General features: G+C 49.9%; 10 protein-coding genes across 10 annotated transcripts; 4 read left to right on the forward strand and 6 right to left on the reverse strand.

The window, feature by feature from the left end:
• Positions 1-96: 96 nt before the first annotated feature.
• M437DRAFT_36437 (amino acid permease) lies at positions 97-1,755 on the forward strand (the record flags this gene model as incomplete). The annotated part of the gene is made up of 3 exons (XM_041019450.1): positions 97-199; positions 249-1,574; positions 1,637-1,755. The coding sequence occupies 3 exons, from the start codon at positions 97-99 to the stop codon at positions 1,753-1,755; spliced, it is 1,548 nt and encodes a 515-aa protein (XP_040884890.1).
• An 816-nt stretch (positions 1,756-2,571) lies between these two features.
• On the forward strand, positions 2,572-3,170 carry M437DRAFT_62234 (uncharacterized protein; the record flags this gene model as incomplete). The annotated part of the gene is made up of 3 exons (XM_041024036.1): positions 2,572-2,763; positions 2,817-2,961; positions 3,013-3,170. The coding sequence occupies 3 exons, from the start codon at positions 2,572-2,574 to the stop codon at positions 3,168-3,170; spliced, it is 495 nt and encodes a 164-aa protein (XP_040884891.1).
• A 78-nt stretch (positions 3,171-3,248) lies between these two features.
• On the reverse strand, positions 3,249-3,987 carry M437DRAFT_37280 (glutathione S-transferase; the record flags this gene model as incomplete). Its single annotated transcript, XM_041019600.1, has 2 exons — positions 3,249-3,534; positions 3,602-3,987. 2 exons carry the CDS (start codon positions 3,985-3,987, stop codon positions 3,249-3,251), a joined length of 672 nt encoding a protein of 223 aa, XP_040884892.1.
• A 380-nt stretch (positions 3,988-4,367) lies between these two features.
• On the reverse strand, positions 4,368-5,078 carry M437DRAFT_62236 (uncharacterized protein; the record flags this gene model as incomplete). Its single annotated transcript, XM_041024037.1, has 1 exon — positions 4,368-5,078. One exon carries the CDS (start codon positions 5,076-5,078, stop codon positions 4,368-4,370), a length of 711 nt encoding a protein of 236 aa, XP_040884893.1.
• Positions 5,079-5,975: 897 nt separating this feature from the next.
• M437DRAFT_80502 (uncharacterized protein) lies at positions 5,976-7,754 on the reverse strand (the record flags this gene model as incomplete). The annotated part of the gene is made up of 1 exon (XM_041027363.1): positions 5,976-7,754. The coding sequence occupies one exon, from the start codon at positions 7,752-7,754 to the stop codon at positions 5,976-5,978; it is 1,779 nt and encodes a 592-aa protein (XP_040884894.1).
• An 882-nt stretch (positions 7,755-8,636) lies between these two features.
• Positions 8,637-9,161, forward strand: M437DRAFT_62238 (uncharacterized protein; the record flags this gene model as incomplete). Its single annotated transcript, XM_041024038.1, has 1 exon — positions 8,637-9,161. The coding sequence occupies one exon, from the start codon at positions 8,637-8,639 to the stop codon at positions 9,159-9,161; it is 525 nt and encodes a 174-aa protein (XP_040884895.1).
• A 143-nt stretch (positions 9,162-9,304) lies between these two features.
• M437DRAFT_36916 (putative aldo-keto reductase) lies at positions 9,305-10,388 on the reverse strand (the record flags this gene model as incomplete). The annotated part of the gene is made up of 2 exons (XM_041019533.1): positions 9,305-9,600; positions 9,695-10,388. 2 exons carry the CDS (start codon positions 10,386-10,388, stop codon positions 9,305-9,307), a joined length of 990 nt encoding a protein of 329 aa, XP_040884896.1.
• Positions 10,389-11,002: 614 nt separating this feature from the next.
• On the reverse strand, positions 11,003-13,127 carry M437DRAFT_80505 (FAD binding protein; the record flags this gene model as incomplete). The annotated part of the gene is made up of 2 exons (XM_041027364.1): positions 11,003-11,014; positions 11,064-13,127. 2 exons carry the CDS (start codon positions 13,125-13,127, stop codon positions 11,003-11,005), a joined length of 2,076 nt encoding a protein of 691 aa, XP_040884897.1.
• Positions 13,128-14,193: 1,066 nt separating this feature from the next.
• Positions 14,194-15,785, reverse strand: M437DRAFT_80506 (Hsp90 co-chaperone Cdc37; the record flags this gene model as incomplete). The annotated part of the gene is made up of 2 exons (XM_041027365.1): positions 14,194-15,708; positions 15,762-15,785. The coding sequence occupies 2 exons, from the start codon at positions 15,783-15,785 to the stop codon at positions 14,194-14,196; spliced, it is 1,539 nt and encodes a 512-aa protein (XP_040884898.1).
• Positions 15,786-16,516: 731 nt separating this feature from the next.
• M437DRAFT_10153 (uncharacterized protein) lies at positions 16,517-18,562 on the forward strand (the record flags this gene model as incomplete). The annotated part of the gene is made up of 2 exons (XM_041018551.1): positions 16,517-18,067; positions 18,122-18,562. Coding segments are annotated over 2 exons (1,992 nt in total), but the record flags the coding sequence as incomplete, so codon positions are not given.
• Positions 18,563-19,032: the final 470 nt, after the last annotated feature.

Raw genomic sequence — 19,032 nt, forward strand, 5'->3', positions numbered from 1 at the left:
GATAGTATTTTGCCGGCAAACTAGATTGAACAGATAAGTTGTTGCAGCCTCTGAATATTCCATGCGTCCTTCACCCAGAATTTTGCCATCGAGAATATGGCAGAGAAACAGAATGATCCGAGCATCATCGCTCTGGACGTACACAGCGAAGCCAAGGGCGAGGTATACAATGCAGACGACCTGAGGCTTCAACAAATGGGTTCGCCATGTCTGTTCGCAGAAGTCAACAAGTAGCTGATACTGTCAAGGACACACTCAGGAGCTCACACGCCATTTCAGTATGTTGAGTCTGATCGGCCTGGCTTCAACATGTACAATATCTTGGACAGGACTCGGCCTGGGCCTAGCAACTGAGATAGGAGCTGGAGGACCTGGAGCAGTGATCTATGGGTTCATCCTAATCGCCGTATTACAATCTTTCTTGGGCGCCTCATTGGCCGAATTCGTGTCTTCCTACCCGACGAGCGGCGGGATGTATCACTGGATTGCTGCAGTGTCCCCAGAGAGATATAGAGGCTTCCTCAGTTTCCAAACTGGCTATTTCACCATTGCGGGCTGGATATTTACAACGGCATCGACGAACCTGATCTATGCGCAAAACTTAATGGCACTTGTAGCTCTCTACCATCCAAGCATGACCATCAGAACCTGGCAGACCTTTCTGGTGTACCAGGTCTTGAACCTTATAACGGCCGCAATCGTGATCTGGGGCAATCGAATCATCCCAGCGCTCAACAAGTTCTCGCTGTTCTATCTCCAGATAGGCTGGTTTGTGGTGATGATCACAGTTGTTGCTTGCGCTCCTACACATCAGGATTCCGAGTTTGTATTTCGTACATGGATCAACGAGACTGGATGGGAAAACCAGGTCATTTGCTTTATTACTGGTCTTGTCAACCCTCTCTATAGCTTGGGTGGTCTCGACGGTGTCACGCACTTGACAGAAGAGATGCCGAACCCATCTAGGAATGCGCCACTCGCCATCGCAATTACTCTTGTTATTGCCTTTGTCACTGGCATAACTTATCTCATTGCTCTGATGTTTTCCGTTCAAGACTATGCTGCTTTGTCGAGTACAAATACTGGTTTGCCTCTTGCAGAACTCTTCCGACAAGTCACACGGAACGCTGGAGGAGCTTTTGGCTTGACCTTTATTCTCTTTATTGCATTGGGACCGTGTGTTATATCATCGCAACTTTCGACAGGAAGAATGTTCTGGGCTTTCTCCCGCGATGGCGCGATACCTTTCTCGAACACTTGGTCGAAAGTCAACCATCGACTGCAGATGCCTATGAACGCACAGTTAGCAGTCACAGCCATCGTGGCTGCGCTTGGTTGTCTGTATTTGGGCTCGAGTACGGCGTTCAACTCTCTACTCGGCTCAGCTGTCACAATCAACAACTGTGCATACATGGTCCCTGTATTGACCAACCTACTGACTGGTAGAAAAAACATGTATAAGGGCGTGTTTCACATGCATGGGACGAAGGGATTCTTTGTCAACATAATCACTGTATGCTGGTTGGCTTTTGCAATCGTCTTCTTTTCGTTCCCCTACTACAAACCTGTCACTGGTAAGTTTTCTTATCTACTACAAATCTGTAGACAGGCCAAACATGCTAACACTGTGCTGTAGCTGCAAACATGAACTATACATGTCTGGTCGTCGGAGGACTCACACTCTTTCAATTAGCTTGGTATGCCAAAGTCAGAGGTCGTTACAACGAGAGAATCCAGAGAGCAAAGGAAGAATGATTTTATTGGAGACACCGAATATGTTCGGTTCACAAGGCCAAGAACATTAGGCCACAAGGTCAGAGGTCGGGTTGGGCGAGTGCGGGGCCGAGCTGAACTCTGTTCGTGTGTGGGCAAGGTTTGTGTCTAACCACATGTAGTCATTGCCTATAATCATTCTTTGAGAAGGCGCTCACCCTCTAGCGCTATTTGTTTCACGTCAGAATATCTTCGTTATGAATTCCAGACTGGAGATCCTCGCAGCTGAGTACCCGTATCTACCATATAAACTCCGCTGCTCGCTCTTTGAATACGAGGTGAGATCCTGTGGCTCAGCCCTCACGTAACCTACTGGTGTTAAATGTACCTTGTATACATTGCTACGAGGTCTAGCCTCTTGGCTCGCTGACATCCAGCTATTCAGCTCCGAAGAAGTGGCTGCAGGTGCTGAAAGTCTTATACACGTTCAGGTCAAGTATCTTACAGGAACAGGCAGGTCGCATGGGGTGGCAATGACCCAAAACGATCAAAGCATGCTAATTCAGGTGTCTACTTGTCCCGAAGGATGTTTCCGACCGTACATATGGAAGTCTCGACCGTCAAGGAAGGAATGACCACCGAACGTAGCATCAGCTGTGAGAACAGCTCTAACCATGCCCTGGGACGATCTCGGACTCAACGATTGCGCTTTACGATATCATGGAAACTCTAGACTTTCAGAAAATAGATATAAGAAGAGGTAAAGCACATCTGGTGAACTGCTCATCATCAGCTGCATACCTGAGCCTCAAGCATTCATAGCTTCAGTCCACTTTAATTCACAATTTCCTCCTCAAAATGCATTTCTCTTCCTGGACACCACTTATGGTTTCTCTTCTTACGATATCCGCCAATGCCATTCCTATTCTAGAAGTCCGCAAGAACGGCGGCGGTGGTGGTGGAGGTGGCGGAACCACTACCACAAGAGGCGGTCCTGCATCAGCAAAAGTCACGTTATACAGTCAATACACCTGCGTCGCACCGAACACTGTAAGCCGTCCTTGACCTCATTCTTCTTGATGAAGATGCTAACAGCGTTCAAGCCTCCACCCACAGATGGTAGCGCAGGTACAACCGTCTCTTTCAGCGTCACAGAAGCTCAATGCACAATCCCAAGCACGGGACTGCAGTTTGGTGGAGCCTTGACAGCAAGTTTGACTGCAACGCCCAAGACAGGAACAGTTGGATGTAAGTTTGCTAGTTCATCACTTTTCAAGAGGATCTTCTGACAAGTAATAGGTTACATCGTTGGTCACAGTCAACAAGGTTGTGGTATTGTACTCTCAAACCAGATGCATGGATGGCCCGTGGGAGGAATCAATGTTGGAGATTCGCTTGGCTGTGGTAACCCACCATCTGGCACTTCGTATCTTGCTTTTGAGATTATTTGTCAATAGTTATGGACGTAGAAGATGTACAATACTCGATTAGACCGGCTGGTCTTGAATCTATAATTTTCCTTCTCTGAATACACTTTACGAAGCCGCGTCTTGGATCTTCTTGTATGCAGCCTTGACCTCCTCCGTCTCTCCGTACTTCTTCAGCCACTTCGACACCATGGGGTATTCATCAAGACTCAACTGAGCGTAAGCATGTTGACGGATCCAAGGCTCAAAGTGTGCATCCACAGCCGTATATCCACCAGGCAAGATACTCTCACCATTAGTCTTCTTGAGCTGGCCCTCGAGAACCTGGTAGCAGCGGTATGTCTGCGCGGCATAGCGGTTCAGAGCATCCTCATTCTTGACCTCATTGTAATGTCTATTGCCAGGAGTCAGTAAACCCTATGACTATACCTTGACAACAAGAAGCAGAATATCACACATACCTATACCAATTCGTCTGCCCAGTCATAGGCCCCACCGTCGTAAGCAAAAAGTACTCCCACTTTTCAAAATCCACAATATCTTGCTCTGTCTTTCCTTTTGGCCCCAACTGATTCTCTTTATCATACTTTCTTCTGATATAGTTCATCACAGCTCCAGACTCCCAAGAAACAACTCCAGAGTTAGGGTCTTCAAGCGCAGGAACACGTCCATTTTCGTTAATGGCTAAGAATTTTGTACCTTTCAAGCCGTTTTCGGGATTGTCGCCAAACTCCCAGAGTTTGATGGTGTAGGGGAGGGAAAGCTTTTCGAGGGCGATGGCGATTTTTATGGGGTTTGGGCCGGTGGTGTGGGCGTGGAGGATCAGGGGTTTGAGGTTCGAGGACATGGTTGTTTGTGGTGGTTTTGGAGTTGATGGATCGTTCTGAGAAAGAGGAGGTGTAGTTGTAGTTGTATATGAATTGTCGCTGGCATCATTGTTACATAAGTGCGGATGCTTCAAAGGGCGATGATCGCTAACGAGACTTCCATTTTATGCGCTTTGTGTTCTGTAGTCATGCGATCTTTCATTATTTCCTGTCTCCAATACAGAGTATCCATATGGATGTGTCTTATACCCTCCTGATATCAATCCCCAGTCATAACACATTAAACTTAACGAGGCGGCAGAACCCATTGCACGGCATGTGATGCCCTCATCACGACTGCCCCGCATGTCCCCTGACGCAACCATTACCATCCCCACTCTTTCATCCCGCGTCTTCTCCATCACATCAAGCCTCCATACGCATCATCCTGTCGTTCCCAAGAATTGACCCTCCTGACCCTGTTCGGCATATTCTGCGGTCTCGAAATTCTGAAGCCGAAGAAACCTGACTCTTTCTTCTGCTTCATTGCCTTTTCTCTCGTCTCATGCATCTCTTCAACTGACTTGGTGCGTCCTAGTTCGGACAAAAAGTCTACTTCGATGGCGACGGTTTCGTGGTGTTGCTGTTGTGATTGCAGAGTCTGAGTTGCCATTTGCTGGAAGTCATCGATGTTGAATCTGTTGCAGAGGTATTCGGACTGTAGTGCGATGATAGCAGAACGAAGCCATGATTCTGAGGGTTGTGTCTTGTCGGTTTTTGACAGAACCTGTTGAACACGTTCGCCAATGTTCTTGACGTTGTTTTCACCGATAAGGAGTTTGACTAGCAGTTCCTCGCCTTTGAAACCGTCGCTGTTTCGTCGTTGGCTGTTGTCTGCATCGTTGGACAGGAAGACAGAAGTATGAGGGTGTTCATGGAAGAACAGTCGTTTTTGCTTCATGGGTTGAACAGAAATGGCCCAGGTAGGCGAGCCTGCCGAAGCAGGGTTCGACAACGCAATAGCGTAAATGTGGTTGACGGTGGTATTCATCTCTCGCGATTTCGTTGCTTTCCGACAATGATGAGAATAAGGCTCTCTAGGACAGAAGGTACCAGTGCGTGTTAAAAGCATTTTCGAAAAAGAGGCGACAGAGTACTCGAGTATCGTCGACGGCTCAAGATTACGGAGTGGTGACGAGACAATTGGTTGATCAATTCTGCTGTCCTTCATCAGTGGCGCCTGTGGTCAATTTATCCAGAAGCCCATAGTCGCCATCACCGAGCTGTTCCGGATTTTGTCCGATGTTACACGACTGACGTTTTGCATGCCCTGATTCAACATGCACCTGTCACTCAGTGGCGCCGCTTGGCGATAACTTTTTGATGCTTGTTTCGAGTGATTATCAGTACATTCCTACATTTTGGTGTGTGACTATAACGGTCGAGATTGTGTTCTTGCGCTTGAAACTCGGAGGTGACTCAAAACTCGGGACCGAGCGTTGGGGGCCGCATGTTATCGAATGCGGCAAAACCTCCAGCACGACCGTCTGGTCAGTATGGACAAAAGGAGGCATGCTTTACTGTCAATCTGAGCATCGTTGAGATCAAGGATTGAGAAGGATGGAGATATGGAAGTCCTAAAAACTTGGCAGACAACAACATTGATGCGCCGTAAAAAAGCCGCGATCCTTCTTCGCCCTAACCTTCTCTTGCTGTCAATCGTGGAGAACCCATGTTGATGACCGGGATTTGCAAAGTTTCTAGCTATGCCTCAAGAAGAGCAAGCTATATACATCATCTCAAAGTCACTGGTAATTAAATGTCTAATGAGCACGACAAATCAAGATGTAGAATTGCGTTTTGGAGAAGCTACGAAACGCAGATTATCACTAATGTACAAGCTTCTTTTTCTCGTCCTGTCGTCCGAAAGATTCACAATTCCGTCCCCTTCCCCATCCTGATTCTCAAAGATGGATATGACCAACCACTGCCTGCAACACAATACTGTGTTGCACCTCGTGTTGAGCTTCTACTCGGACATGCAAGTGTGGTCCGACGAGTGGAGGTGATAGATGCAAGGAGTCTGAGAGCAGCGCTGAATGTCATCGTATGTGTTCTTGCCCATCTCCCAGCAGTTCAAGACTGACAAGATAAGCGACTTTGGCCACTTCTCGTCAGGCTGGATGTCGCGAAGGATGACGACGTGGCTGATGAGGAGGCGGAAGGTGTTGTTGACACTGACCATCTGCAGAAGAGCATCGATCTCGTCACCAGCATCGATGATGTCGTCGGCGGTGATGGCCTTCTTCACTATGGCATTGGCGACGGTGTTGGCGAAGAGAGGGGCCTGAATGCGTGCAGCGAAGCGCCAGAGTTGGACAAGAACCTTAAGGTCATCGCTAGACTTGACGGGAAGTTCGTTGCGGCCGAAGATCCACTGACGGAACACATCAAAAGAAAAGTTCTTTAAGACGCGATCGAGCTCTTCTTCCTTGCCCGAAGCAAAAGCAGTAGCGAAATAGTGGGAGTAATGGGCCAGAACTGTCTTGTAAACGTTACCAACCATGAGACCATCGAAAAGGATGCCTTTGGCGAAGCTTCCGATTTTTGTAGGCACAGACCAATCGCCTGGCACGGGGCAGCATTCATTGATGAAGAATGCCTCGGAGTCACGGCTGACGCTAAGCGGCGACTCAGGACGGGATGGTGGAAGGGGACCAACGGTGTCATCAGGAACCCACGCTTCGGCCTTGGGATCAAGGTTCTTTTCCTTGTTAGACAACGAGCTGGGGAATTCGGTCATGATAACACTTGAAGTGTCGGACTCGTTGTTGTCATCATCCTTGATAGCAGGAGGTGCGGGTGGAGTGTTCTGAATGATAACAGGCTCGAGCTCGATGGCGGTAGCGACGGGGGTTGCAGGGCCTTCGTCACTGGTAGACGACTTAGCAGCCGGGTCGGGAGAGACGTCTTGGGCCAAGGTCAAAGTCTTCAGTCTGTGGTGAGGAGGAGCTTTGCGCACAGCACGAGGAGAGATGTCAGGAGAGTGAACGAGAGACTTGTCGCCATCGGTCACAGAGCTGGCAGGTGTGGCTCTGAAGAGCTTGGAAGCATCTGTATCAGGAGCAGTCTGAGTGCTTTCGTCCTTGGTGGCCACAACATTGGTTGAGGCGACGGAAGTCGAATCGTCGACGATTGATGCAGCACCATCGGGCTCAAAAACATTGGTGTTAGGGGCGATGCTGTTGGTGACAGCAGTAGCGCCGTTGAGCTCAGTGTCGGACTTTTGGCTGGTACTGCTGAAGCGAGAGAGAAGTCTATGAGGGCCCAGACGTTCAGCTAGATGGGCCTTGACTACATGAAGGTCTCCGTTGGCAAGATCGGCAAGCGAGGATTTGCGCACTTCGGTGACCGGAGTGGAAAGAGCGTCAGCAGGAGTTTCACTAGTGGCTCCCTCGGTGGGTTGCTCGGCGACGACAGCCTCAGCGGCGTCAGCGATGGTAGGAGGAGTTATGTCTTGTTCGACTGAAGATGGTTCGACGATGGCCCAAGGGTCACCAGATGGGGTATCCGAAGACATGTCGGCGAAGATTTCGTTGATGTGATTGGCAGAAGTGATGATGGTGCCGATGCCTTGGATGTAATGCTCGAAAGGAAAGGGTTGTGTGTGACCACGCTCGTTCTGTTGCGCAGATGGAACCCAGAGATTGAGTCGTTCCGCAGAAGCGCAGCGATGAAGTAAAGGACGGATGGCTTGAGGACGAAGTGAGAAGAGAGAGGTAGTGTTGTACGAACACGAAGTGGTCATGGTCGACCAAATAAAGAGTTGGAAACAATATGTGAAGACAGACAAAGAAGGGCAGCCAAGGAAAGCTGGTATTGATCGTGAAAGGAAGGCGCGCAAACACGGAAGGCGCAATCAACACCTGCCCTCAAAACAACTGACCACAATTCATGTGAATTCAAGACAGGAGTAAAAGTAAGCAAGACTTTCTGCTGCACTCTGTTCACTTGCCTTTGTCGATGGATCTTGCACATTACTCCATCTTGAAAACCTACTATCAGACACAACCTCTGAGGTGACACGAGGTCTGCGTCCCTCAATTGACCACTTGATATGTTTGCTGCTCTTTCGCATACCCAAGGAATCTCACTCAGAAGCCATCAACAACTCTTGACCCTCGTCAGCCATGACATCGGCTTTGGACATGACTTCCTATAACAGAGTCTTGCAATTCTCGAAGCATCTACGTCAAAGACACAACTCTCTCCAGCTGTTGAACAGCAGAGAAGCATGAGCAACAACTCCAAAATGCATGAAAGGAAGTTCGACATCACATCACTAGCGTGACCAAAACTACGACGCCCCACCAACAGGGCTGAGTCGTTGGGATGCCACGCGGCGCGATAGCAACGGCGATAAGGCGGCCTGTTGCCGAAACACTCAAAAATATCTGTGACAATGACGATCATCCTTCAATCCATGCAAACCTATCAGGTACACAACTTGGCAGTAGGCCCTGTCATGTTCGTAAAAACAGCACTGCCACACCAAGGCTAAGGTTGTTACATAAACATCGATCGCCGTAGGTCTTTCCATCTTTCCACCTTTCCATTGCGAATCTTTCTCTACCACGCACTTCACCTTGCCAATCTTTACGAAATCAATCATCCACTATACCCACTCAACATGCGCTTCATCGTCGTCACAGCTCTCGCAGCCTTCGCTGCGGCACAAAGCACCACCTCAATGAGCACCAGCGCAAGCGGCAGCATGAAAACCTCCACCTCCTCAGCCGCACCCTCTTGCGCAGCAGGTCAATCAACCTGCAACGGTGTCTGCTTCGACAGCAGCGAGTACACCTGCTGCCCCGCCGGTCTCTGTGCCAGCGGTAGCTACTGTGGCCAAGACAGCTCTGGCAATGCTGCCTGCTGCGCTCAAAACACTGCTGGAACCTGTTCTGCCGCTTCGTCACCTACATCCCTTAGCCGTGGTGCTACTGCCTCGTCGGGTGCTGCGTCGGCGACTTCGTCTTCGGCTAGTGGAAGCAAGAGTGCTAGCTCTTCTTCTTCGTCGTCTACTGCTTCTGGCTCGCAAAGCAGTGGATCGAGCACTGCTACTTCATCGGGTGCTGCTGCTGGTCGCGTCGACTCTTGGCTTTCGAATGCCGTCACCTATGCCGCTGGCGGCCTTGTCGCTGCTGCTCTGATCTAAAGATACCCACGACATGACGATTGACAAAAGAGCCTGCGGAATTATACTTGGCTGAAGTCCTTTACTTTCTCTGTTCATATTTTTGAATCTATATCACTTTACCTGCATCTCCCCCTTCACTATATTCATTGCTTTCTCTCATTCTAGTGTCCTACCAGCTTCTGGTTAGCCTCACTGTATCTGTTACCATGAGGCTTTGCATTGTCAATGATCCTTCTCATCTCGACCTTTTCCTCTGCGGTCAACTCGACGTCTCTCGAAGCCCAATTCTCTTCTAGTCGGTGTGCCTTGGTAGTGCCAGGGATCGCGATGAAGCCTTGAGCGGCCACCCAAGCAAGAGCGACCTGCGTGATGCTGCATCCCTTCTTGTTGGCCAATTTCTTGATCTCCTCGACGATATCTCTATTCTTGTAAAAATTGTCGCCTTGGAATTTTGGTGCTTTGGAAAAAGAGTTAGTTACAGATTCATGGCAAAAATGGCGGTGATAATCAATGCAGGAAAACTTCCCAAGGGGGAAAAAAAGCCAACTCACAAGTACGACGGAAATCATCGGCGGCAAAGTCATCAGGGGTCTTGAAGGGAAACTCATCGACCAACCATCCATGACCCAAGGGACTATACGCCACATACGCAACCCCCAACTCTCGAGTCGCATCAATCAGCCCATCGGTCTCGTGAACAGTCTCAAAAGCAGAGTACTCGGCTTGCACAGCATCAATCCTAGCAATGGCATTTGCCTTTCTCAATGTGCTTGCCGAACACTCGGAAAGACCTATAAATCTCGTCTTTCCAGTCTTGCGGAGCTGATCCAGAGCAGGGATGGACTCTTCCAGAGGGGTATTGGGATCAATGCGATGCAGATAGTACAGATCTGGTGTAAAGCCCAGTCGCTCAATGGTACCATTGATGTATTTCTCAATGTGTTCGGCAGAGTTTGTAACTCCTGCTTTTTCGAAAACAGCAAAGCCGCATTTGGAGGCAATGAAGACCTTGTCGCGGACATTGTGCTTGCGGATGAAGTCGCCCAGGAGGGTCTCGTTGATGCCTGCTGCGTAAACAACAGCAGTATCCCAGAATGTGCAGCCCAGTTCGATGGCCTTGAGGAGAACGGGCTCGGCTTGGTCGAATGTCAAGTTGGTCCCGAGTCCGAAAGATAAGCCCATGGCTCCGAAACCTGGACTGTTGACTTCGAGACCTGATGAGCCAAATGGCAGTGTCTTGACCATCGTGGGTAGGATTGAAGTGGAATGTGATAAGGTCACAAATCTAACCAGCGATATGGACTAGGAGCAGAATGTGCTGGCACGCAAATGGAGAAACGAAGATATGGATGTCAATTGAAGTTGTTGAGGAAGTGGACCAGATGCCTATTTATCTACCTGATGGTCACAACACTTCGGCCGAAATCCTGGCTCGTGAGAGCTCACTAACTCCGTAACCTCCTTGTAAGACCAGTACTACTTTTAACTCCGGACACGTTGGGAGCACACAATCATATAGATCATCTGTGTGTACATTCTCTCTAGATATTTGTAAAGGCTGTGGTTGGACAACATGCCGTTCATCTTTTGTGTGAACATGAGCAACAACTTGATTCTTCCTCGTGCAGGCCAGCCCACAACCATGCATATACAGCAAGAACGCCGATCAAGCCAATGGCCAACATCATCACTTTGAGTGGCTCTGATAAACCCGTGAGATGTATCCCTGGCAAAAATGACAAGTACAAAACGCTATCAATCAAACGCACATATACCAACGACATTAGGCGAAAAGAAGTTTGGCGAAGCCTGGCAGCATGCTGTAAAAGCAAAAAGCTTGCCAAGGTCTTAGAAGACTTTTACCAGGTTTCCTGTGGACATCAGTTCATGTTCAATAGGCTTCAACATAGTCAGACTTACAGCAACGTATTGACCATCGTCTCTCTTCTGTGCCCAGAAATCTTTGGCCTCCTCGAAGTTGAGGTTACCCTTGTCCATGGCCACATCGATGAGAGCTTCCTCTACACCTTCACCCATGCCTCTCGAGCTTCCACATACAAAGATGCGGCCGTCGAGAGCATTGATGACAAACCAGACAATATCTGCTTGTAGACGGACCTCATCTTGGACGTACTTGGCTGCCTTGTTCGCTTGTGATTCCGACACGACCTTGCCAGTCACCTCACCACCTTTCTTTGGTTGGATGTCAGCGACTCCAGCATCTTCCTGACTTACTGGTGGAGGCTTAGCACGGGACTGAACGACCTTCTTGACTTCCTTCTCGTGATCGCCCAGCTCTCCAGAATAGATCTCATCCAGGGTGGAATCCCGGACACCTTGAATCAGCCAAATCTTGTTGGCACACTTTGAATTGCGAAGACGGTTGAGGATGAAACCACGGAATGGGGCCATGCCCACACCAGCGCCGATCATGATCATTGGACCATCCGAGTTGAACTTCTTGGAGAGGGGATTGGCCATCAATCCACGGAACATAGGGATGCGCACGCTTGGCATCTCAACTTCACCACCAGACTGCTTGGCTTTCTTCTCGGCATCGATGAAGCGGCGGGCGACACGCTCGAGATAGCCAGAACCGACTCCAGTACGCATCTTTCCATCCCAGTTTTGGTTCTCATGGACTGTGACTGCAAACTCGATGAGACGTCTTCCTGCAAGTCCTTCTCTGTCTGAAGATACGTGTGGGTCGTTGGAAAGAGAGTAGAATCGAGGCATAAGCTGGTTCAAGCAACCCAGTAGCATCTCGAACGGAGGTCTGGATGAGGGGAAGGCCTCAAGAAGTTGGAGAAGAGTAATGTTAGGTCCGACACGAAGGTCGCAGAAAGCACCTTGTCCTTGTGCACTAGCCATATATTCGAGAATCTTGCGCTCATTCTTTGCGTCTGCATACTCACCCAGAACACGGAAAAGTTGCTTGGTTGGTGCGGAGGACGCAATGTCGACACACCACGTCAGAAGCTCTCTACGTGTGGTGAGCAACTCACGAGGCTTTTCGTCTCCCCAGATTGTAGGCCAACGGCCTCCTTCAGTCTTGAGCATCACGGCTTTGTCGCGGAGGAACTTGGGTGTACCAATCCTGTTGAAAATGCTGTCGACGACGTCGGCGTCGTTAGGAGGACAGATACCAACAGCGCCACCGACTTTAAAGTCGATATCACCTTCCTTTGGGTAATCAGTAATGTCGATATCAAAGTGTACAGTGCGCTTCTCGGCTCCCTCGTTAGTGAGCTGACGAGCGTGGAATACTGGTGCAGAGTAGACATCATATGGCGGGTGGGGCTGGACGAAAGTCGGCGGGTGAACGTCGACGGTGCTGTGGTGACTGTTGGCCTCGTCCTTTGAGACAGATTCGAGCGAATATTTGGGCTTTGGAAGTTCTACAAGCTCGCTCAAGCCAGTATCAAGAGTCAATGCGTTGATTTTGAGGTTCAAGGCTCGGAAAGCGTCATTGTCGGGTAGGACAACGGGGATAAAACCAGGTTGAGTCGTGTCGGGACGAAGGACCTTGAGTTTGCAGCAGTTTGCGGCGGCTCCACAGCAGTAGTTTTGCAAGAAGGCGGTACCAGTTTCTCCAGTGCCAAGCAGCTTGCGAATGTCATCGGACGACGATGTAATCAGATGGGTCGAGGCGCGACGCTTGGTGCCCTCTGTTTCATTCGAGCTCTTTTTGTCTTTAGGAGTCATGTCTTCAAACTGATCGTACAATTCGGTCGAGGGTGTGGAGATTCCAGACTCGAGAGTTCCCTCGGACCAGGCCATTGAGTCGCCGAGTGAGTCGCCAGATGAGCGTGGCGATTGTGATTGTGAGTGGACGGATCGCTTGGAGGGCGACATAGTTCCTTGCGGAATTGAGACGGGTTCTGTGGGAATGGGGTTGTCGGGATGTGATGTAGCCGAGGTAGGAATATGTTTGTGTGTGTGAGTCGTCATGGTGAAGGACGACAACGAATGGCGACGAGGCATGTTGGCGAAGTGTGTAGAAGTCGCTGCAGAGAAACAGTTGTCAGCAAGATGCGACTGCAAAAGCGACCCTCGAGATTCGAGATCTGAAGACGCGAAGAAAGTCGAGCGTCATTGTGCCGATGGCGGGGCGTTGGAGACTCACGAGAAGATCGATCAGATAAAGATAAAGGAAGGGAAAGGTTCTTTCTCCGTAAGAGCCCCCTTTGCGAGACAATGCGTAGATTCACTTCGACGAAATTCCGTAGGTATGAAGAGAACAAAGCTAGCGAGCAATTGTTGCAGTGATTCTTGAATTCGAAAGTCTTGGGCGATTTGAACGCGGATGGGAAGAGGAGAAGTACAACAGAAAGTCGAAGGTCGCGGCGACGGCTCTGGCAAATGGCAGTTTCGCCCCCACAAGCCACAATCTGGCTCATGCACTCGCGCGTCACTCTAACGAATGTCACCAAAGATCCTCGATTGATAAGATTGACATCGACATTTGTGCGTGTCCCTCGCATGAACTCTAAAAGTATGCGAGTGCCGTACCGGGTCACGGACGATGTCGCATTTATGTATCTTGTTTACGAATCTCGGTCAAACAAAAAGCACCTCGTTGTGAGCCTTCGACTTCTTGTTGTTGTGAATTTCGACGTGCGGCTGTGTCTGCCTTCCGTGCCGTTTTCTTCGGGCTGCTGATCGACTTGGCCGCAACCAAAGCTCTCCCGAGCTCGCCGAATCTCATGTTCTGCTCGGTCGGTCTCGCGAGTTACATGGTGCTGTATTGAACGTCTCTCCCGAATCCTGCAATACTCTTGAGCAATTTTCTTGTGTCCCGGCATGAGTTTTCCTGTTTTTGAATGTCGCTTGTTTGCTTCTCTCGTTCGGGAAGGACGATCAGCTCATTCTTGAAACTCGTACGAGCGACCCCTGACCACAACATCTCTGGTCTCCTGACAAGATCTCATACTGTGATTTCGCAATTTTAAGATCTTGATAGAAAATGTTAACTATGAGGCATTACTGTTCTTGATAAGGTGTCTTGTAGCATTACGGTAAAACTGTACAAGTCACGCCATCATCACGCTTAATCCATACCAGGGTCCTCAACCTCTTCGATCACACGCCCTTCCTGGTCGTAGGGCATCTTTCCCGAACGTTCAATCTCCTCCATCTGTTTTCTTCCCTCTTCGGTCGTTGCATCAATGACGCCCTCTTCCAGACTCAACATACCACCCTCGCCGAGTTGTGCTACAATTTGCTCGGCCTCATCAACGCTCATCTTGCCCAAGACCTCGTTGACTCTGTCCAAGCTGCCACTCTCGAGAGCGCGTTGCAGACCTGGCGGGAAGGTCTCAAAGACTGCGCGAGCTTGCTTAGCGTCCTCATCAGTGGAATCGGCAGGTGGCACGACAATGTTGATGGTGGTGTTCGGGTCGACTGCGTGCAATTGGATTTGTTCAACACCGCCAGTACCCTCTGCTTCGTCACGCTTGCGTTGCTCAGCGAGTTCTCTTGTGCGGGACCTGATCCTAGCGTATGTTGAGTTGACGTCGTCCATGAACAACTTCTGTGCTTGGTGACCTTGTGTGGTGACGCGTTTGAAGAAGAGTTGTACTCCATCGCGACCGAGTTGTCGGCAGTACTGTAGCAAGAGTGCCTGGTGGACACATTGTCTTGCGTAGTCGTCCTTTCCGTCACTCTGTGCATTGAAGGCCTCGACTAGTAAACCATCCGTCTCTTTCTCGCCCATGACTTCAGGGTTGTTTGATATGAACTCCAGAGAAGAACGATAGTCGCCGTACTTGATCTTAGCGAACCGCTTTGCTAGTGGTGAAGCCTGCATGTCTTCGTCATCGCTGTCTAGACTAGCGACAGGTTTTGTCACAACCGACTCATCCTCAATATCGGCATCGGCGCCAGATGTCTGACCTGTTTCAGCATTCTGGAGTGAAGGACGCGAAGGGTTAAGCAGTTCGGGGGTAGCAGAAGATTTGCTGGTACCAGGCTTGGCTGATGATTTGGAGACGTGAGAGCTGTCGAAACCGGTTCTGTAAGTTTCGCTGGTAATCTTTGACTTTTCCTCCTTTTCGAGCTCAGCGAGTTTCTGCAGAAGTTGTACTTGTAGGTCCTGGATCTTTGTCTTGTGCGAGGTAACTTCGGTCATGAAGGCAGCGTAGTATGCTGAAGGGGCAGGCTTGGTCTCGTCTACGGCCTGCTTGGCTTGGTCGACTAGGGCAGCCATCATCTTGCTGTAGCGCGGAGGATCTTGGACGTTTGCATGGACACCAGCTGATGGGGGAGGAGGGGTATCTGCGTCAGGAGAGCCAGTGCTCTTGATGAGAGCCTGGAAGATGTAGCGTTCAAAGCCTGACTGAGCCTGTTCGGCTTCTTGTTTGAATGATTGAAGAGATTCGAGCAGGTCATCTATGCGCTTGATCAAGCCATCGTTGATAATCTTTTCGTACTTGAGGGTCTCGATCTGGTGTTTGCGATCAACACGCTGTTGGTGAATTTGATTCTGCTTTGCGCGGATGAAGGAACGCTTGTCGACATTGGGGTGGACCTCGATGTCTGAGTCGTCAGACAGCTCGAGAGCGTCCTGGAATACCAATGTCAGCTTCTAGTGAGTGGATTCAGGAGAAGAATAGCTACCCATTTACTGTAATCAACGGGCATGTTGCGGGGTCCTCAGAAAGAAGCTGCGTTGGAGTGTTTCCTTTGTGCGTGTCACGGGAACTCTGTGAGTAGAGGCAGAGAAGACAGGTCTTATGAGAAGAAGTGATTGCCTAGCTGTCTTCCAGCCTGTTCTGTTGTTTGATTGTCGGAATATCGAAGCAAATAGAAACGCCCGAGCTCCGAGCGACGCACCGGCGGGCCGAAGGGTTCGTGATGACGATGCGACAAAGGGCACGGCTGCAAGTCTAGACTAGCAGCAGCTCATTCACCAAATCAACTCATGTCGCAACAAGCCCAACAACACCCATGACAAGAATGCTCGTTGCTGTCCGCTCTGTCCATACAACGCGGTAGACCATCTCTCTCGCCCACCCGCGCTCTGCGACACCTCCCCTCCCCTCCCCTCGCTCCGCCCACCCTCCGCCCTTGGAGAGCCTCAACTCGCCATGCACCCTCGGCAATGGCTCTGCTCAAGGGCATGCCAGGAATCTTCCACTTTGCTGTCGGTCCTGTCGAGATCGACCCTTGCTCCAGCTAGACACACTCGCCTCCTGAGCACACAGGCCAAACAACCGCCATCATTACCCACACATTCTCTCGGCCTCTCATGCGCACGCTTGACACCCCTGTCACGCCCCTCGTTACATACTCCCATTCAATCCGCTATATCCTTGGCCTTACGACGCCCTTTTGCTCAATCCGCTCTTCTCAACAAGTCTCAAGATGCCGCTCGCTCATACCGAGATGAGGTCAAGAGACAGCCAGATCACGAGGATGAGGATGCCATGGATGACCAATCTTTCAAGCCTACAGAAAAGGCAAAGAGCGCTGCCCAATTAAACTTGTCCGCAAAGTTGAGCAAAGACGGTACTGGAAAGAAGGGTGGTCAGAATGAGATTTGGAGATTACTCAAGATTGCTCGTCCAGAGCTCAAGGTCCTCTCCTGGGCTTTCCTCTTCCTGCTCATTTCCTCGTCCATTTCAATGTCTCTGCCCTTTTCCATTGGTAAGATTCTGGATGCCGCGACTAAACCCGCCGAAGGCGAAGGCGCCGATTTGCTCTTTGGCATGACCATGCCCGTCTTCTACATCGCACTGGGTTCCGTTTTGGCCATTGGTGCTGCTGCCAACTATGGTCGCATCATCATTTTGCGTATTGTCGGTGAGCGTATTGTTACCAAACTGCGCTCCCAACTCTTCAGACGTACTTTTATTCAGAACGCAGAGTTCTTCGATGCAAACCGAACAGGTGACTTGATTTCACGTCTTGGTTCAGACACCATCATTGTCGGAAAGAGTATCACACAAAACGTATCTGATGGTCTACGATCTCTGGTTTCCGCTGTCGCTGGTTTTGGTCTCATGGGTTACGTCAGTCTGAAATTGACTGGCATTCTGGCTCTCATGTTCCCACCTGTCGCCATTGGTGCTTTCTTCTACGGACGAACCATTCGTACTTTGTCAAGGCGTATTCAAAGGAACCTTGGAACTTTGACCAAGATTGCCGAAGAGCGTCTGGGAAATGTTCGCACGTCGCAAGCATTTGCTGGTGAGCAGCAGGAAGTCCATCGTTACAACACCCAGGTTCGCAAGATTTTTGATCTCGGCAAGAAGGAAGCTCTTATCAGTGCTGTATTCTTCAGTTCCTCCGGATTTATGGGCAACATGACTTTCCTGGCCCTTTTGTACTTTGGAGGTGGCATGGTTAGGAGTGGAGCTATCAGTGTCGGTGACCTGTCCAGTTTCCTCATGTACACGGCATACGCCGGATCATCGCTGTTTGGTCTCTCAGGCTTCTACTCGGAATTGATGAAGGGAGTCGGAGCTGCCTCGCGTCTTTTCGAGCTACAAGACCGTGAGCCAACCATTAGCCCTACAAAGGGTGAACCCGTCACCAGTGCTAGAGGCGATATCGTCTTCAAGAACGTCAGCTTCGCCTATCCCACTCGTCCTGCAGTGCCCATTTTCAACGAACTGGACTTTACTATCAAACAAGGCACTAATGTTGCCATTGTTGCTCCATCAGGTGCTGGCAAGTCCACAGTGGCCAGTCTGATCATGCGCTTCTACACACCAGCGGAAGGCCACGTTCTCATCGGTGGACGCGATATTACCACAATGAATGCCAAGCAGTTGAGGAGAAAGATCGGTTATGTTGGTCAAGAGCCTGTTCTTTTCTCTGGCACTGTTGCCGAGAACATTGCTTATGGTCGACCCCTGGCCACTCGTGCCGAGATCATTGCTGCAGCACGCCAGGCCAACTGCCAGTTCATCTCCGACTTCGTAAGTAGAATCCTTGACATCCTAACACACAACACGTCGCTAACCACTCCATAGCCCGATGGCCTTGAAACTCACGTCGGCGCACGAGGCACCCAACTCTCCGGCGGCCAAAAGCAAAGACTAGCCATCGCCCGCGCCCTGCTCAAAAACCCCGACATCCTGATCCTGGACGAGGCAACCAGCGCTCTAGACGCGGAGTCTGAAACCCTCGTAAACCAAGCCTTGAACTCCCTCCTCGCAGGCAACAACACCACAATCTCCATCGCGCACCGTTTGTCAACCATCAAACGCTCCGACATGATCATTTGCATCGGCAACGACGGCAAAGTAGCAGAAACGGGCACGTACAAGGAACTGAGCAAGAAGAAAGAAGGTGCGTTTAGCAAATTGATGGAGTGGCAGATGAGTGGGAACGAAGCTAGGTCTTCGCGTCCTCATGGCCCGGACATCAAAGAAGAAGAGGAGATTGAGATGGAATTGAGGCAGGAGAGTGATGCTCAGGAAGGACAAGAGCAGATGCAAGAACAAGAAGGCACGAAATATAGAGGGGAGGATATCACGGCTGGAGAGGCTGTTGCTGCGAGGACGCCAAAGAGTGAAAGGTCATAGGAAAGTGGCCTGCTTTTTGGTTTTATGGTCATCTTCCTCTTTGTGTCTCAAATACCCCCAGCATCTTCTCTCTTCTGTCTATGTAGATGTGTTTGCATTTATCTGTTCTCGATGGCTCCAGAGCTACAGTGCTCATCAGAAGAGGATTATCATTGTTATAAAGATGTAGATGGAAATATACCCCACTCAAACATTTCACCACACTTCTGCTTGTTCGTTCACTGTATCAACAAATTGATTTGATCACACAGAAAGCAGCACTAGATCTTGGTCAAGACATGAGCTTTCAAAGACTCCAAGCACCAGAGTTGTACAATCCAAAATCTTCAAAGTCAGAAGCTCATATTTTTACATGA

The sequence above is a fragment of the Aureobasidium melanogenum genome, assembly GCF_000721775.1.
Source record: "Aureobasidium melanogenum CBS 110374 unplaced genomic scaffold scaffold_1, whole genome shotgun sequence".
NCBI classification, from domain to species: Eukaryota; Fungi; Ascomycota; class Dothideomycetes; order Dothideales; family Saccotheciaceae; genus Aureobasidium; species Aureobasidium melanogenum.